The following is a 19,581-nucleotide window of genomic DNA, read 5'->3' as shown; positions in this document are numbered from 1 at the left end:
ACTGTGAGCCCAGGAAATTTACCCATTTCATTCAGAAAATAAAATATGTAGATTTTGACCATGATCTGGAGATGAGCTATTGATTTCATGTGATGTGCATAGAAAAGTGGGAAAGAAGATGTTTAAGGATAATATAATTATAATATAAATGTTGGCAATCTCTTTATACCAAATATAATACTCATTTATAGGATCAGTTTCTTATTTACCCTACAAGTCTTTTAACATTGCTCCTTTTCCAACATACAAATATAAAACCCATACAAAATTGGCAAATAACATTTTATTGCTTGGCTTCTTTTAAGTTTATGACTGAAAAATTAAATGAACTATAAATTGGTAATTATTGATAATTATCCTAGCTTTGGTCTTTAAAACAAATGGATCAGAATAACCTTTCAGCAGACAGTTTATTTACTTATCACTTCTTTATTTCATGATGGACAAAATAAATATCATGGATCTCAGCTTTAAAGTTACATTTTAATTATTTCACTTTTCAACCAAGTTTGAGTCATCTCTATTTTATCTTTGTAATGTGGTCAGGCATTTTTCTTTGAATACTTGATGACAGAACTCTCAAAACCTCTCAAGTCAGTCTGATTTATCTTTAGATATTAACATAAACAGTCTTTTAACTCTAAAGGATGTAACAAAATATTCTATTTAAGAAGAAACCTCATTAAGATTTTGCTACATTTTAAGAAGAATTTTGTACATTTTGTTAAGGTAGCTGGTTCACTTTTTAGCAAAATACTTTTAAAATCTCTTATATGTTAACATAGGAAACTTCAAGATGAAATAATGTTTCCCAAATTTTTTTGTATATTAATATGTTTGAGTTTCTAAAAAGGATAAAGGAGAAAGAAAAGGGCCTGTAAACAAAGGGAAAGAAAATGAGGATGACTACAACTTAGAAAGAACACTGCCTAGTGGAATTTTGACCAGTGGAGATTTTTAAGACTCTTTCAGAACACAGATATTTATGCATATCTTATTAATATCTAATATTAATATTTAATTCATGCCAATCAGTAGTGTTCTATAATATTTTAAATGGCTAAAAACATTCCATTTTGTTAAATCACAGTAGTTTATTAATTAATTCTTTATTGTGGGACATTTGCATTATATCCAAAAAACCTGAACAGGACTGTTGTCAACTTCCTTGAAGGTACATCTTTTTGCACATGAATAACTATCTCTTTAGGTTAAATTCCTTGAAATTGAATTGTTTGTTTAAAGCATAAGGACCCGAGAAGATACTCATTTTTTTCCTCTTATCAAAAGTGAATGAAAATTTCCGTATTTCTGAACCACCACAGATCATAAGTCTCTTAAACTGACTTTATACATACCAATAAGGCTAACCAATTATGAAGTACACAATGTAGTGCATTATACATATATAGATATACCACATAATGGCATCCATTTGCTGTGAACCTAAAGTGAAAAATAGTGAATAACATATTATCTCAGCCTTGGAGACAATGCAAATCAACATGACAGGTGACTTTCCTAATATTGTGGTCACTAGAAAAGATTATAATAAATTAATTTGATGGAAAGAGTTTCATTTACAATGAACCAGTTTATTTCTAATTTACACCACAAAGCATATCCTTAATACCATTGTGCCACTCTGAGCTCAACCTTTTGAAGTGACTCTTCATGACAAATAATGTCCAAAGTTTTTGGACCTGCATTAAAAAGGATGCAATATGGACCCAACTGGTTTTTCAAGTTTAAGCCTAGTTCTTTCATATGAAAACTACCTTTCCTAACAAAGTAGATCAATTATTAAATTGAATAAAGTCAATTGTTACTTTATTACATCCAGAAATGTATTTACAAGGGTATGGAAATGCCACAGACAGAAGAAAACTTGGTCATACTGCAATAATAAGTTTTAGTATTCTCCTTGGCAGCAGATAAAAGAGTGCTAGGGACTATATAGTGTATATAAACCTGGTGAGGCATGCAGAAGAAATATTTCCAGCTCTGAAGGCTAGAGGTATGCAGGAACGGTGGACTGAAAAAGAATTTAAACTTTCTAATTGTGTCTTTTATGACTTTGTGCCAAAACTCATGGTTACTATTTAATATGTCATGTATCTTTGTGCTTCTTGAAATCTTTCCATGTGTAAAAGATCAATCATGTTAAATAACATTTCTGAATTTTTAATGTGTCTTTACTTTGAATATGTCTGAAACACAGAAAGAAAAAAATCTAAATTCAAATCCAATAATGTTCTGCCATAGAAAAACTTTTATTATGTTACAATTAAAATTATAAAATGACCAGGGGTAAAGAGGCATAATAAAAGAGAGAATGGAAGGAGGCCAGAAAACCCATTTAAATCGTAATCATTAAATGATTTTTAATGCCACATGATATTCTTTCTCTGAAACATTTATTAGATTTGCTTTTAAAATTTTTGTCTTGTTACTTATACTGTGTTCCTACTAACACTTACCTCAATCTGTTTAATATTCTACCCATAAGAAAATTCTTGGTGTATTTTGAAAAGACACATTATTTTCTATGCTCATCCAGTGACATTATGACTTCTACTTGTACTGATATAGAACTTTTTCTAAAATTATTGTATCGTCTATTGAGGTTTCTTTTTCTGTTAATTATGCATTCATCTTTGTCTTTTTGAAAAATAAGTTGTTTATGGTTTTCTTATTGATTTGTAGGAGTTCATTATAGTTTATGAATGGTTTTTGTTATATATACTGTGCACCTATATGTACATATTCATATTTTGCTTTTAACTTTGTTTATGGTGTCTTTTATTGTTAAAAAATTATATTTATAGAGTCAAATTTATCAGTTGTTTTCTTAAATCTTTGTATATATTTTGCCTTAAGAAATTATCCTTACCTTTCCATAAAAATATATATATATTTTTTTGACTTAAAATTGTTATGAAATCAGAGGGTTTAACTTGGAACCACATTGGACTTTTAATTTGCTTTATTTTGATTACTAATAAATTCAGCTAAACTGAGCTTTTTTTCCAGATGAATATGTTATTACTTATTCATGGTGCTTTTTTCATAAAGTGTCTCTCGAAGCTCTTAATCATTTTTGATTTCTTTTGTTTATCTTTTTCTCATTACTTTTAAGAGTTCTTTATATATTTAGAAATCAGTCTTGTCAATTATATGTGTTACCAGTATCTTCTCCATTTACAAGGTTTTGCCTTTTAATTTGTGTTGTCTTTGTTAAACAAAAATTCTTGATTTCTATATATAAACTTTATCATTTATTTTTTGCTATATAAGAAATCTTTCTCATAGTCCAAAAATGTACACATATATTGTCTTCTACACATTTAATAATTTTTATCCATCATATTTTTAATCCAGCAGAAATTGATTTTGGTGATAAACACAATTTGTTTTTTATCGTTATTTATTGAAAAGTTACTTGTTTGCCACATATTTAATAATGGCTTTTATAAATCTAAATCCTACAGAGATATAAGTCTATTGGTCTGTTTGGGGGGCCTTCTTTTACTCCATTAGTCTATTTCATTATCTCTATTTCACAGCCACACCGACTTAGTTACTAGAACTTTATAATAAGTTTTATTATCTGGTAGGGAAAATTTGCCCACTTAGTTTTTTGGAAAGATTCAGAATTTCCTTATTATTCTTGGCCCAGTACACTTCTATGTAGATTTAGAATCAGCTTATCAGTTTCCATGAAAATATTATTGACTATCTGAGAATACATTAATCTATTCAAGATTTTCAAGAAATTAACAACTCTAGGTTTAGTTCTTATTTATGGTTACATTATACTCACATTAATAAGGTATATATTACACCTTATATTTAAAATCGTTTTAATGTCTTTTGATTAAATTTGATAATTCAACCTATAAAGGTCTCACAGAACTTTTATTCAATTTTAAGTCGAAATGAGTTACTTATCAATTCAATTAAATTATCTGTAAGTTCTTTTAGGTTTTCTATGAAGAAAGCCATATTATTTGGAAAGCATGAGAATTTTGTTACTTAATTCTTAAAGAAAATGTTTTTCATATATTTGCATTTCTCCTTCCCTTACTACCATGTCTTAAGACAAGAACCGTAGTAAAACTTTGTATTGTTGCTCTTCCTAAATGAAATATTTAACATTCACCAATCATTTTGAAGACGCTGTAGGTTTTGTGGAAGGTGATGCATGTCATTGGAAAGAAATACATTTTCATTTATATTTTTTCCCAAAAGCTGATAATTATTGTTGTTGTTAATCATGAAAGAATCTCGAACTTCTGAAATGATTCGTCTGTACCTTTTGATATAATAATGTAATGTAATACATTGCTATGGAGAATTTATTAATTAAGTTTCTGTTGTTAAACCAAATTTGTATTTCCATGACAAATTCAAAACAGATGGTCCTAGTATTACTTAATTCAGTGGTCTCCAGCCTTTTTGGCACCTTTTTGCTCCTATGAGAATCTAATGCCTGATGACCTGATGTGGAGCTGAGACTGTGATGCTATCTCTGGGGAGTGGCTGCAAATACAGATGAAGTTTTGCTCACCTCTTGCTGTGCAGCCCGATTCCTTGCAGGCGAGGACTAGTACCAGTCTGCAGCCCAGGGGTTGGGGTCCCCTGCTCTATTAGGCTGGAATTTTCTGTGGGGACTATTATCAATATTCACAAACGAAAACATCAGAATCAGATGTTTTCTAGTGAGATACTATTATCTATATTTATACACACATACTCATGGATACAAACTTTTTGTCACAACTTATGCTTGCTTTCTAGGAAAAATATGAACAATTTATATTGAAAATACTGTTTAACCAGTTCATGTTGAGATATTCGCTGAGTATTCCGAAGGATTATAGGAATGTAGAAGTACAAATCTTGATTATTCTGTTGTACATTACCCATGATTTACCAGCAAAGACTCATTTATTTTAAAAAATTAATGTAAACTCTGAAGCATTATTTTTGTAACTCATAGGGCCACCATCTTTTAGGATAGCTGGTGTGGCACATAAATAGACCAACCACACACATAAAATGCAGATGACATAATAGCATGAGAGTTTTGAAGATCCCTGGACTTCCCTGAAAACTGTAGATGCTTAAATCAGTTATAATTTGCATAAAGCTTTAATGCTTTCTCTGCTTGGAATTGCTCTAAACATAATGTAAAGATTTTTAGAGTAATTACAGCTGGTAATGCCATGAGTGTTTTTGGTGAAGAAACTTTATTATAGAGGAAAACAGATTAGTTCTGGTGAAAACCTGCTATTTCTTTCAATTAAAAGTTATAATATTAATTCTCTTGTGGGTAGAAAACACCAAGAAATGGAGCTCTCTTTGTTTACCTATTGATATACAATGAATTACAAGACAAGTGATAACAAAATTTACAGGAGCAATCTAGAAAAACAAGAGGCAAAAATATTAACAATAATGATAATAATGAAATAATAATAACAATAATAATCTCAGAAACAGAAGGATGAAGGGAATTTATTTTGGCATTACAACTGATTTCTGATGTCTGTTTACTTGGCTTGTTCCCATTAGGCTCTATCTATGTATGACACACTATCTTGTTATTAGATGATAGGCTTTTGAGACTTTCATTTCTCACCTGAATTTTTGTAAAACTTGGTTATTACTGAGTGAAAACATCCATAATAAGGCAAGTCGACTGTACAAAGATTCTAGATTCTGACTTTGCCCACATTTGCAGACATACTTCAAAACGGACAGGTCAAATTCTAATTTTTTAGAACCACTTAGATATCATGAGGTGGGGGGGAAAGGTATAACTAAATTGTTTGTAATGAGGTACCATGTTAAATATTTTAGCTGTGTTCACATGTCAATTTGTATAAACTAACCTTGTAGCTCAGGTTTATAAGGCTGCTTATAAAATTAGCATCTTTTGAACATGCAATATTTTATTTTTTTCAGAATGAAATAAAGATTGTTGAGACTTCCAAATCAATAAACAATTGTAATATCTAAAGGCACTGAAGACAATCAAGTACCATCTCTTTAGACAACTTCCCTACTGATTTTTATTTCCATAGAAAGCATTTTGATGACAATGTATCAGAAATCCTAATGGAAAAATAAACAAACAAACAAACAAAAACATTAAGAAATAAAAGAGCTGCTGAGATGAGTTCCTCTTCCTGTGCATTCTGTTTGGTAATGCTCAGCACAGTGTACCAAGTGGAAACAGTCTCCCAACCTATGACTGACAGCTGTAGAAAGTCCATTTTACTTCTCTTCAGAAAGTAATCTAAATAAGGAGGATGAAACTAAAGAATAAAAAAAAAAGTCATAAAAGATAGGATTAAGGTATTCACTTTTTTCCCCAAAGAAATGTGCAACTGATAGTAGATTTTTAAATAAATTACACAAGGGTCAGAAAAGTTCAAATTGCAAATGGACAGAGTAATGATAGACTTGATAAAGGAAAGGGTTATACAGAAAACATGCATGCATAACAATGAATGTCACCTTAAAGAAGCAGACAAGTGTTGGTTGGCTATTCTATCTGTCTGTTAGGTAAAATATCCAGACCTCAAAACTAAATGAACTATTAGATTGTTTCAAAGCTTAAAAAAGATTGTTTAAATTTGATCAAAAGATAATTCATCTAGAGATCTTGTCTTAATAATTTTCTAAATCTCATCATGAACTAATCTCTTACGAAGTTATTTGAAATAAAAATGAACAAAAACAGTATAGGTAGTTCTTTATCAAGTTATTTTATATTTTTATATTTCAATTTCTGTTGGAATGTTTACGATGTAGTGACAAATCAGTTCAAATACTGCTGCCTTTTAATAAATCCATAATAATAGAATCTTATGATTATGTTTGCCTAAGACATGTTCTTGGTGGCACTTTTTCATTTCAGATTTTCTTAGGGCTTCGGATGTGTATTGCTTCATATTCCTTTAGTGATCATTAAAATCATGGGGAAAATGACAACCTTAGTAATTAAAGACCTTGGATTTACTTATTATATATATATCTCCTCAGAGTAAATGAAGAAAACTCTGCTAAACAAACAATTATAAAAGTTTTTTTGGAGGTAGAAATTTTAAAAAGGGGTTAATTTATATTGTTTCCTAAATGCAGTTTCTATCAAAACACATATTTATTATATTCAAAAATAAGTTATTTTTCACTTATTTTAGCTTTAGTAAGTCATGGAGAGACCCAATGAAGGGCTTCTCTCCACCAAAAATCAGAAAAATAAATGTTAGTAAAATATAAGCTACTTGAAATTTCAAAAATATAAGCAAGAAGAGACTCTGCATCATTTTCAGTACTGATAAATTTAAGGCTGTTTTTTTTATTAGTTATGATTTTTTTTGGAAATACGCATCATCTTGAGAAAAATAAATTTATTCTAATGTATTTTAGATCTTATCACGAAGTGTCTTTTCAATTATCTCTTTTTATCTCCCGAAACCTATAGAAGTGGAAGAGAGGACATGATTTGGCATCTGAGAGTGAATGCCCTATAATATTTTTATAATTATGAAAAATGTTGAATAAAAAATAAAAACAGATTTTAAAGTTTTTTTTTTTTTTTTGGAAATCTTGGCAGCTTATCCTGAACAACATGGCTGATTTTTTGTTTTCATCAGAAAGAACAATTTAATAATAGTTTCCCTATTTTATGAAAAAAATTAACTTTGACTAGGTTTATAATAAGTTTAAAAAATTAAGGTCATCACCTCAGAATATTAATAAGCTATATTAAAATATTAAAGAAGTATACTAAGAAACAGAAACTTAACATTGTTTACATATAAATTATAAAATGGAATGATTTTTAATTTATTTATGCTCATTCATTTTTTCATTCCCATTCTTTTTTTGATTTACTGATCCTCAACTATATATCAGAATCGAGAGCAGTACTAGGTGTACAAAATTGATTAAAACAAAATCCTTGAGTTCTAGGGACTCATAAATTACTAAGTATAAGTTTAAAGCTTATTGCAAAGCAGCAAGATGAATGCTATACCAGTAATTTTTACAAAGAGCTCGGGAAGCTGAGCAGAGGGAAGAAGAGCAGCAAGGACACATAATATGTTTCACAGAGAAAATAATCTAGAATAAGATCCTGAAGCATGAGTAGAGATTACCATAAAAAAGGGAGGATGGTTGAGGATTATGCTGGGAAGAAGTAGTACTCATGACGATCCACAGTATTTCAAAATCTGTAAGAGTTTTACTGAAGTATAAAATGCATAAATCTTGTAAGTGAGAAGTCCTCCAAGGAATTTGGGCTTAACTTCTATAGATAATTGGATATTTGAAGTATTTTAAGTGAAAATTACCATGTCAGCTTTGTGTTTTGAAACATTATTTGGCAGTGACATAAAGTAATAATTGGGAGTAAATAAAAGTAATTTTGAAGTTGTAGCAAGAAGTAAACTAATGAGAAAATTGAACAAGAAAGGACATTTCGGTATACTTTCCCAGTGTCTGATTTTAGTGTTTAGGACATAAGTGTATCAGTGAACAAACTAGGATTAGAAATAGGAGAAAAATGCTTTCAAAGAAAAGGTTCTTAAATTATTGATCCTTATCAATATTTATAAATTATCTTACCTATATAAGACACCATGTTCAATGAGATATAAGGACTATGTCTTTAATTTTTTTTTTTAGCCTAGAAGGACAGTAGCACATATAATTTAAAATGTAAAATTTCAGGATAAATATGACAGGTTCCAAATGAGTGTTATAGGTAGTAAACCCTAAATATGTTCAGAGAATGAACAGATTATAATTACATCAATAGGTGGGAAAATTTTGTAAAGATATTTTATATATGAGTAGAGGAAAAAGTGTGTTTAGGTGAATAGAGTCAGATTACAGAAGTCTTAAATACTGGGCAAAAGCAGGATCCAAGAAAATAATTACAATTTTTGTATAGGTAGGATATCAATAGGTTTGATATGATTAGTCTAGCAATGTATATGTTGTATTTTGTGGAGTTATCTGGAATCAGGAACACCATTTAGATTATTAAAATAACACAAAGAGGAGATGTATGTTGAATTTTGTTGGCATTTCTACTTATAAAGGGTAATGTTGTTTTCAGGATTCAGAGGAAATCACTTCAATGGAGTAAAAAAATGACAGTTAACAATTTATTTTTGCCAATTGATTACTCCATTCCTTCCCCCAAATATTTTTTTCTCCAGATTTATAGGGACAAACTTATTTTTATTTGTATTTAAGGAAAAATGAGAAGTTACAGTATATATGTTTTGACATGTTTGACAAAAAAAATCACATAACCGTGACTATTAGAAGTTACCTTAGAAATCATGTCATTCAGAGCCTAATTTTACAAATAACATCAAGAGGGCTTGAAGTACTTGTCAAACATGAAAGAATGAATTATGAGCAGATCTGGGAATAGAATGAAAGTGTTCCTTGTTCAGTCTTTGACTTTACCAATTTGAATTTGGGGAGAAAGAGGATGCAAATAAAGGAAACAGAAAGCAAGGTGAGGATGTCGAAAGAATTTGAAACATTCAGTAGCAAAGGTTCAAATTTGAAAATAATGAATAAATAAGAATCTTTCTGGTCCTTGAGATCTATTTTAAATGCTGCTAAAATTCCCATGAATTGTCATAGTCATAAAGCAGGGGATAAATGTTCAAGTTCTCTTAACCACCATTGGTTCTAGGCCTTGTATTACTCTCCTGTTATCTCTTCTGTTTTATATTGTTCTGGATGTGAGGTTCATTCCCTTCTTTGCCCTTCTTCAAACAAATGAAAAACTCAAAAAATATAATTGATCATGGTAGATTTTACTGAAAACTTGAAGGCAGCAGGAGATCATTTGGCAAATATCAAGACACAAAATATAAAAATAGAATTTATATGTTTCTACTCTCTGGCTTTCTTTCCCACAGTGGGAGGTGTCCCAGCCTTGCTTGGTTTCTTTGTTTCCCTTCCATTTTCTTTCTCTCTCTCTCTCTTTTTTTTCTTTTTTCTTTTGGCTCTCCAGAGCAGCAAGTATTCTGTGCTAGGTGTTAGCCTCCTCCTTCGAAGCCCTTTGCAACAGCATATACCAAGGCCCAGTGAAGAGTGAAGACCTCCGTCTTCCTAGGCAGCATTGGGCTGCCATGTTCTTTGTTTCATTTCCAAGCAATGAAAACATTCATTTATTCAACAACTTCAGATAGACATATTAATGATATTATACCAGATAAAGTGCAAGGAATTATATAAGTGAAAAAGGACCCTAATCACAAACAATAATAATAATAATAATTAAAAATAATATAATAATAATAATGATTTATAGTGACTTTTAATTTAACCACTTTGCTTATATTCAGTAGCATAGGATCAAACATGAAGATAATGAATAAAAGAAATATTTTTGCCCCTGAGATATAGATGTATTTGGCCTGAGACCAGTGTGGGAATTTAAAACGCTGTCAATGGTTAATTGAATTTTGATGATTTAAGTATCCTAACAATCCCGTGGATTGGCTTTGGGAGGTGGCATGGCTCATAATTACTCAGTTTTCTCCCCCCTTAAGTTCTTAGAGCTAATTGCTATGTTGAAATTCTTATTAATTCAATGACTAAGATTTCACATTGAAAACAGAAATAGTCCAAAAAATGGTGTCCAGTACTACTTTCCTTAACAATTTCTTTAATTTTTAAAAAGAAACTAAAACCCTCATAGAGTTAATAACTGTTTTCCCTGCTCTAGTTATTCAAATGATGTATCTATATATTCTGTACAGAAAACTAATCAATATAAAACACAGGAAAGTCAACGCATTTTTGTTTTAATATTTCCTCAATATTTTAAACATTAGGACGAAGTTCACTTAAAAATGAGATCATGCTGAACATAAATTTTTCATTATTATTTAGAAGAAATTTCTTTCTCAGAGCTTAGTTGAACATTGACCTATCTTATCTGACACCTGAGCAGCTGCATTAGGGAATCCCTTGATTTATTGAATAGATTTTTGATTAGTAAAATTCATTTGTTATTTAACATTTAAGAATTTCTTCACAGTGTCTAAAGTTTAGATTTCAAAATTCAGCATTAGCCTATGACATTTTGGAAAAAAAGATTTTTTGTATTAATGAGTGAATCCTATTGGGCCATTCACTCTACAGACACAATGTACACATCTTCTGTGGCTGATTTTTATAAAGAAAAGTGATAGAATTAAGAAATGTTAATTCTTACAATGACCCAGGATACATTTATATGCTATTTAAAAAAAAAAAAAGCTAACCAAAACTGTAAAGTTGACATTACTATTTTTATTTATGCCTGAGAAAATTAAAGTTTGTAGAGATTAAATAACTTCTCAAGGTCACTTAAGTAGAAATGAAGGAGCCAGAGTTACTTTCTTAGTCTACTAATTTCAAAGTATAGTGTATACTTAAAACCTGAAGGCCAAGATTTTTAACCTCATTAATGAGGTATTTCATTTCTCCAATTAGAGCTTTCTCATTTTTCAAGTGTAAACAATATATTATCTACTTATATTTAAAAGGTCTATGAGAAAAAAAATGAGATAAGTTATGTTAAACTGATATTTCAAAGCATAGAGTTACCTTTACTTTGCTTCTATGTGTATTACTAATCACACGTCCTCCACAAAAAGTCCATAATCCCATATCGTTTTATCTGAAATCAACTGTAGTAGAGAGTTCATGAGGCCAGTGGCTGGAAAGATGCTACATTTCACTGAATGATTTTTTCAAGTTACTATAAAGTTGAGGAAGAACCTGGGAATACCAAGTGTTTTGATTTCCATTTCTTGTGTTGCATCTCTGGCACAAATGACTTTTCTAAAGATCAGTAACAACATGTTGATAATGAGTAGCTTAAAATAGAGCATTTACAGTATAAATAACCACCTTAGGAGGGATATGTAAATGTAATTTTAATGATTTTTTTTGTAGTGACATTTTATGTTGCACATTGGTAAAGAGTAGCATTCTAGCTTATGTCTTAAACTGTCTTTAAAGCAGAACCTCCTTTCCAGCAAAGCAGAATATGCCATCCTTATTCTTTTGTTTTAAAGCCAGAAATTATCATATGATTGAGATTCAGTGCTTTTTGACCCTGAAGTTTGCATGCCTTATTTTTTCTGACCATTCCAATAGTTAACAGTTTATATTTTACCTAAGTCTTACAGCATCATTGTCATTTTATGGTATCTGAAATATCCTTTAACGTCTATTCAGTCAATCAGAAATGAATGTTGTATCCTTTTGAACAGCCCCTTACAACAGCAATAAACAACAAATGTTTATTTAGTCAGTAAGCTTAAATATACATATTGATAAATGTCTATACTATGTTCCTTTTTGTCATTTTTCTTTTTCATTTTGATTTCTATGATTTCTGTAGCTTACAATGTGAGAATTCATCGCACATTCTTTTCTTGATGTGAGGATAAGTCAAATCTGAAATGTTTGTGCCAAATAAATGTTAACTAATTATTAGAGTTAGCAGGTAAAATACATAACCAGCAAATTTTGAATCTTACGTAAATTATTTATAGTATAAGTATACTTCCTTCAAATATCACATACTTATAAAAAAAGATTTACTGTTTACCTGAAATTCAAAATTAATTTGATGATCTATAAATTTAATGGCTAAACCTAATCTATTTCCCAATACATGAAACATATATATGTGTGTGTATATATATACATATATATATATTTTTTTACTTTTGATTTTTTTTATGTCGTGAGCTTATGTGCCTGGCTCAGATGGTTTTATACTCCTTCACTGATTTCCTTGTAATATTATCATTGTTGATTATTAATTGTTGCCTCCTTGGCTCATTCTGGGACAAAAAAGGAAAGAATAAGATTAATTTTCTCATTTTCTGAAGGCCTGCACTTAGTCAGTTATTTACATTACTTTATTCAGTTTTCAACTTAGCTCCTTAGGTGGTATGATTATAAATTTATTTCCTCAAGAATCATTTTAAAAAATCATCAGTAATTTTCTATATCAATGCTTAGATTTGAGACCTCTATCAGTTTTTAATCATCCTTAGAAAATTAAACTTTTGATAGCATTCTACTTCAGTGATATATTCTGTGCTAAATTATTGTATGTCATTCTGTGTTTGAAAATAAATATTACTACTGTTCTTTAATTATATTTCTGTTAACCTATTTGGGAAGTTTTCAAAATCATAAAATAATAGGAATTTATATTTTGACTTTGCACATGGATCCTATCCTTTTGGGAAGTTATATCTTATTTTTAACTGCCAAAGTAGTTTCTCCATAAGATATGAAAATTTATACCTTGGAACGTTGTTTCTAATGCCACCCCCACCACAATCACAAAATTCGAGCTTTATCTAAAATTGTCACTTTACTTTTAAAGAACTATCTCTAAGCATTTATCACTCACAGAAATAAAGGTCTTACAAAATATCAAAATAGTAAGCTCCTTAAAGCAATAATTTTCTAATAGTTTTCCCATGTAATAGTATATGCTCTACAAAGCCTCTTTTGGGAAAAAAAAAAAAAAAATACCAACAACTACTAAAACCCAGTACGAGGTCAACAAATGCCAATAGCTTTTGGCTTATAAACTGAAATCTGTAATATTAGGAATTTACTACAACAGAACCTTATAAATTTACCTTAGAACCATAATATAAATAAAACTATGTTACAGTCTGAAAAAAAAAAAAAAAGAAAAAACCTCTTCTGTGATTTAAGATCAATATCTGATTTGTTGTTTTATGTAGTGGTGTCATCTGGTGACTTTAGTATATTTCACATATTCCTTATATAACAATTTACTTTCAAGAAATTTAAATATTAGCTCTAATTTCCTGGTAGCAATTTCTAAATTCCCTATTGAATCAATCTACATATATTGTTTCACAAAAAGCAGAAGCAGGTTCATTTTCTAGGTTTACATTTTGTATTTTTAAATTGCACTGTATTATTATGCTAGTGCTGAGGCCATTGATGGAGCAGGCATGACATTCTTACACCAAGATATATGAAGATAATTAAACCAAAATAAAATAAAGTTTATTCAAAAAAAAATATTCTAAAACATTTATGTGAAATTACAAAAGAAATGAGAGGTTTTGTCTTCATACTCTTATTTTAGAAAATGTTTCACATTTGATTTTTGAAAAGGGATATCATTCAATTTTGTTCAGTTAAATTATGGAAAAGCTCTGAGAACCTGGAAAGTCAAATGGAGTCAGTAATGGAAAGCTTAAAGTATCGTTCAATTCCCCGAGGAAAGTGTTAGAGTGAATGAGCTCTTCAGGTAACTGTGATCCCATATGAAGTCAGCTCTAATAAAATGAATTCGAGTAGTTCATGGTTTTAGATATAGCCTAACTCTAGTAAGATCAAAGTAAGGTGACTGGTTCTCTACTATTCAGTGACCATTCTCATCAAAGGTGGGATCTGTATCTGGGGCAAATGCTAAATGCCTAATAAGACATAATCCTTTAAATACTTAATAATAAACTATATCCGAGCTCACTCCACATTTTCATTTATGCTGTTTGTTTGTAGAAGGACAGAACTGAGTATCATGACCTATCTTTCCCTCAAATTCACTTACCTGGAAAATAAAAGAGGGGAAGATGTTAAGTCTTTCTTCTTTAATCAGAGGGTAAAAGTTCTAACTCAATCTGAACTTTTATAAATAAGATCATCTTAAAAATTGTCAGCATAGTGACATTTAGATTTATCCTCCTTGGCCCTTCACTGCCTTGAAATGTTTTTCCAATTTTTCTCTTATTTTCTATACTTCTGTTATCAGTTGTCCCATTTTTGGAAGAATATTTTCTCTATAAAATATCTATTTTATCTATAAAAACTGATGCATCTGTCCACTTGCTTATACTGATTACCAGATTTGTGTTACCCCCAGGCACTGAAGGAGCCGTATTTGGGCACTCTGTTGAGACACCTCACATCAGAGCAGAACCTTCCCAAGACCTCAGGTAAGTACTGTCTCTTATACCTATGTCATTGTTTCCATCACTGTTGATAGCCTCTGACATATAAAGACTTAAAATAGAAAATGTGCTACATACCTGTAGAAGGAATTGACATTTCTTACCTATGTAATAGATAGCCAAGTATTTGATGAAGGGCAAGAAAGTGTGAGTTATTATTCTAAAAATAAGCTTCTGTATATTTTTCCTTAATAAACATACAATGAATATAAAAATAAATATATCAGAAAGAATGTGAAAAAAGAAAGGAAAAGGCAGTTACAGAAGAAGTTGAGAGGACTGATAAAATAAGGATTCCAGAAAATCTGTCATAGACAAATGTATATTATGCATGGGCATAAAGAAACGGGAAGCAGAGATTGGAAGAAAGCTATTTATGGTCAAGTAATGTTATGTGGAAGGAATGTTATATGTCAATAAAAAATATGTTTTAAATAATTAATTTGATAGGTAAATTATATTCTAAAATGCATTTTCTACGATATTAGAAAAGAAAACATTTATATCAAAAAATAAATTAGATATTAAAATCATTTTTAAAGTTAAATCAAAGTGTAATCTGAGTCTTTTACTTGGAAAATACAATAAAAATATTAAGCAGAAAAAAAAAACAAAACACTTTACTTCATAAAGATCAGATTCAGTCCTACCCATTTAAATGAGTGGGGAAAAAAATGCTCAAATGAAAATAGAAAAATAAAGTTGAAAATTCTTAACACCAAAAAAAAAAGCCATGCTTTTAAAGGAATAAAATTTGCAGACTTTTATAGTTCAAAGGTAAAATTTCCTAAAGAACTCAGTTTCTTACTAGTTGAGTAACTCAGATTCAAACAGGCTAATTAACAGTAGCGGGGAAGGTGACCTTTTCTATGTGATCGAGCCATTTTTTTTAATAAGATAATAATTATTTACTCTAGTGCAAAACCAAAAGGATTTAGAAAGATTGATGACTATGTGTAAATAGTGTCTCATAATGTGTTATAATCTTGATTTATGATTTTTTTCTCAGTTAAGAATTTAACATTTTTGTGTAATTATTTTCTCTCTCCAGCTAACAAGATCATATGTTCCATTAGAATATAATCTGCATCTTCTCTGCTTATCTTTAGTGCTGTTAATAGCCAGCACCATATCTCCCAAATAATAGTGTCTGATAGACATTTGTTAATTTGAATTTTTGAAACGTAGCAAAACTAAATAAGTAGCATGTAATATAAGGAACACGGCAGCACTTGTTATTGTAGTACCAAGACACATGTGACAATGATTCCAAAGTTTATCAAAGTTTAGAGCTTCATTCGATAATATTTTTTAAATTACTTAGTTCTAAAAGAAACATTTTTTATATCTAACATTTTAGTAATTTTTCTTTATGAAAATCTATTGCCAAAAGAGGAATAAGAAACAAGTGCTATCTTAATTACCTTGGTGACAAAATTCATGTGTGAATGGGAATTAAGCTATAATTAGTATATAGTGTTTCTAGTTTTTATTTTCTAATTATGCATCAATTATATAAACAGTAAGCTAAGCTAGATTTATCTGCTGGTGCTAAAAGCAGATTGGCAGCCCCCCAAGATTCCAAAACTGAAACAGAAGCAAAGCACAGTAATGATGTGGGTATTCAATTATTCATTTGTGTACTGAAGATTAAAAGCAGAGTGTTGGAGATGTTTACAGGTCTTGCTGACAATTTTCCTTTCTGGGCAACCTTATTCTTAGTTGGCAACCTAATTCTAATCAACTAGGTTGGATGAGTTGGCGAAGTAAATAAAATGGTAGTTTAGGAAGCGAGTAGCCATTTTGCCTTTGATTTTGTCAATAGTAAAAGGCTTTAGAAAGGAATATTTTTAAAAGTTTATTATAGAGTATAGGAATATTTTGGTGTGGAAATGTAGTAGATTTCTGTAATTTATTTATTTGCCAGATGTTTGATAAGTGTTTAATATGCACCAACTTTTGTGCTAATTTTTATGTTCATTCTAAACTTACAAATGTAGTTTTTTTTTTTTATTTCTTATAGAAGGTGATATAGTTTTTCAATAAGGACTTATATGCTAAAAGTCTAAAAAAAAAATGTATGCTGAATGGTCAGTAAGGAGATAATGGCATAATTGCCTGGAATAGCCCAAGCATAAATGTTCTTTCTTTTTTATTTTTTAAATTAACTTCTGGTAAGAAATGATGAAATACATTATATAATACTCATTGCTCAAAGATTGTTTGGATCTAAGTTCCTTTAACTATTCCAAGAATAAGACAAGAGCCTTGAGTTAGAATCAGTGAAGGGAGTTAATATTTGATGATATAATTGGAATCTTTTTATTATGTCCATTCTGATCTGAATATAATCTAAAACTGAAATGTTGAGGTTTTCAGGTTCCAAATTACCCTCTAGAAATGCATGGCTTTAATTTACAACACTCTTATGTTCAAGGAAAAACTCTCATTTATTAAGTAGTTAAGGATTTTTTTCTGAGAAATTTTATCAAAAAAATAAGGGGGAGGATAAAATACTTGGACAGTATTTTTCTACCTATAAGGAAAAAAAAATAATAAAGTAGCATTTTTCTTTATTCCTCTTCTTCTCTTTCCTCCCTTCCCTTCCTCTTTCCTTCTCCCTTCTTCCCTTCCTCTCTTCTTTCTTCCCTTCTATTCTTTAATTCTATGTATGTTTTTATATATTTATTTAGAATTAGTAGCAAATGAGCCTTCTGAGAAGCTTATGTTAGTTTGCAATCTTGGGAACACAAGAAGGCAATTGATCTAGAGATTTCTTTGATCTAATTTGAAGGAGACCATAATGGAATATGTAGTGAGCAAAGAAATGATAAAAATGGAAGAAACAAAACAATGTTGTTGGCATCTGAAGAAAGTTCACTGTAGCCTAAAGTGATAAGACAGTAAAATTGTTTATATGGTCAAGTCACAGTTTGCATTGATTTTTTTCCCTTAAAACACTTTCTGTTTAATTCTTCATTCATTCTATCCCTGAAGCCGAGAAATCATTAATGAGTGACTAATATTTCTCTGATATTGTGTCAAATATTTATCAATAACAAGGTACATGATGCTTAAGTTTCTGTTTAGTAATTGTATCTTTGTGACTTAGTTTAAAAGAAGTCTGAACTCTCAGAATGTTGAAATTTCTGCTAGAGGCCTAGGTCACTCATTTTCAAATTTGAAAATTGTACTGCACCTTAAAAACAAAATCATGTTGCAACTTTGGTATATAAACATCATAAAAACAGAATTGCTTGGAAAAAACAAAGAGGAGGGTGACTTGAGTTCAACTTTAATCCTTCCCTCTGCTATAATCCCTGGGAACCCACTGTGAAAACTAGTCTGAAATTCACTGCTGTGATTGCTATAATGGTTTCAAAATGAACACTTTTTGTAGTTTTATATTTCGAATAAATAAAATGGGATATTATGTTCTAAATCTTCAATTTTCTGTGCAATATTATAGTCAGTGAATTTTTAATGTTTTTATATTTTGAATAATTAAAACTGGAAGTTATCCTCGGAGAGTGTGTTAAGGATCTAATGTTATTTTCTTCATTATGACTAGTTAATTTATAAGCATTATTTATTAAATAAGATAATGTTTCCGCCCCTACATTTGTTACATTTATACACATTATATAAATGTACATTTATGTATACATTTGCTGCATTCATTAGATATTAAATTTCCATAAATTTCTTCCATCTGTTTTAGACTGTATTGTGTTCCATTGACCCAGATTCTATATCTAATTCCAACATTATTTGTAATTAAATAAACTTTATAAGTTCTAATTTTAAAAGGAAGATCTCCCACTTTATTTTTAAAAATTCCATACCGTCATACTTTTCTCCTCAAAATGTGTTGACATAATGTTTTAAATTTCTAGAGATTTTCTTGAGAATTTGGAAGGGAATTCAATTACAAATGTTTATTACTTTTTGAAATATTGTAAATTTCATGAGGTATATTTGACTTTATTTTTATCCAGGAATATCTCAAATTCTTGAATTTCCAAGTAAAATATATCATAAATTTTTTCCAGATATCCTCCTCTCTAATATAATTGTAAAATACAGACATTAAATAATATAGCATTTATATTAATATAATTATTTAGCCACAGGAATTATATATTTTAAAAGTATCCTTATATGTCATTAATCTTTATTTCACCTTAATACAGTTGATGACAGTCAGACATTAACATCAATTAACAATTTTCCTATTCAGATTTCCACAGCATGTCTTACAAATTTTACAGAAAAAGTAGATAATCTTATGTGAAACCACACCTTCTTTCCCAACATCTTATTATAAAAATTCTCAAAAATATTCAGTGTTGACAGCATCTCTCAATGACCATCTATATACCCCCAGCTAGATTTTTCCATTATTATTTCTTATATGTCTTTAACCACATATGTATACATTCCATACCCATTGACTTGTATATCTTATTTTTTATGCATTTGAACATAAATTGCATTAATCTGTGTATCTTCTATGATTGCTTCAGCC

The 19,581-nt window shown here is 29.7% G+C and overlaps 1 protein-coding gene across 5 annotated transcripts in view; it reads left to right on the top strand.

The window, feature by feature from the left end:
• The window catches only part of SGCZ (sarcoglycan zeta), a 781,719-nt gene that overhangs the window by 749,390 nt on the left and 12,748 nt on the right, over nucleotides 1-19,581 (top strand). For all 5 annotated transcript variants that reach the window (XM_036228605.1, XM_036228604.1, XM_036228606.1 and 2 more), the window contains one exon: nucleotides 14,966-15,038. In XM_036228605.1, the coding sequence (XP_036084498.1) occupies nucleotides 14,966-15,038 (73 nt within the window). The remainder of the gene's footprint in view (nucleotides 1-14,965; nucleotides 15,039-19,581) is intronic.

This window comes from Rousettus aegyptiacus, unplaced genomic scaffold, assembly GCF_014176215.1.
Source record: "Rousettus aegyptiacus isolate mRouAeg1 unplaced genomic scaffold, mRouAeg1.p scaffold_m13_p_11, whole genome shotgun sequence".
In the NCBI taxonomy this organism is placed as follows: domain Eukaryota; kingdom Metazoa; phylum Chordata; class Mammalia; order Chiroptera; family Pteropodidae; genus Rousettus; species Rousettus aegyptiacus.
The sequence above is the reverse complement of the archived record's forward strand: the minus strand, read 5'-3'. Positions and strand labels throughout refer to the sequence as shown.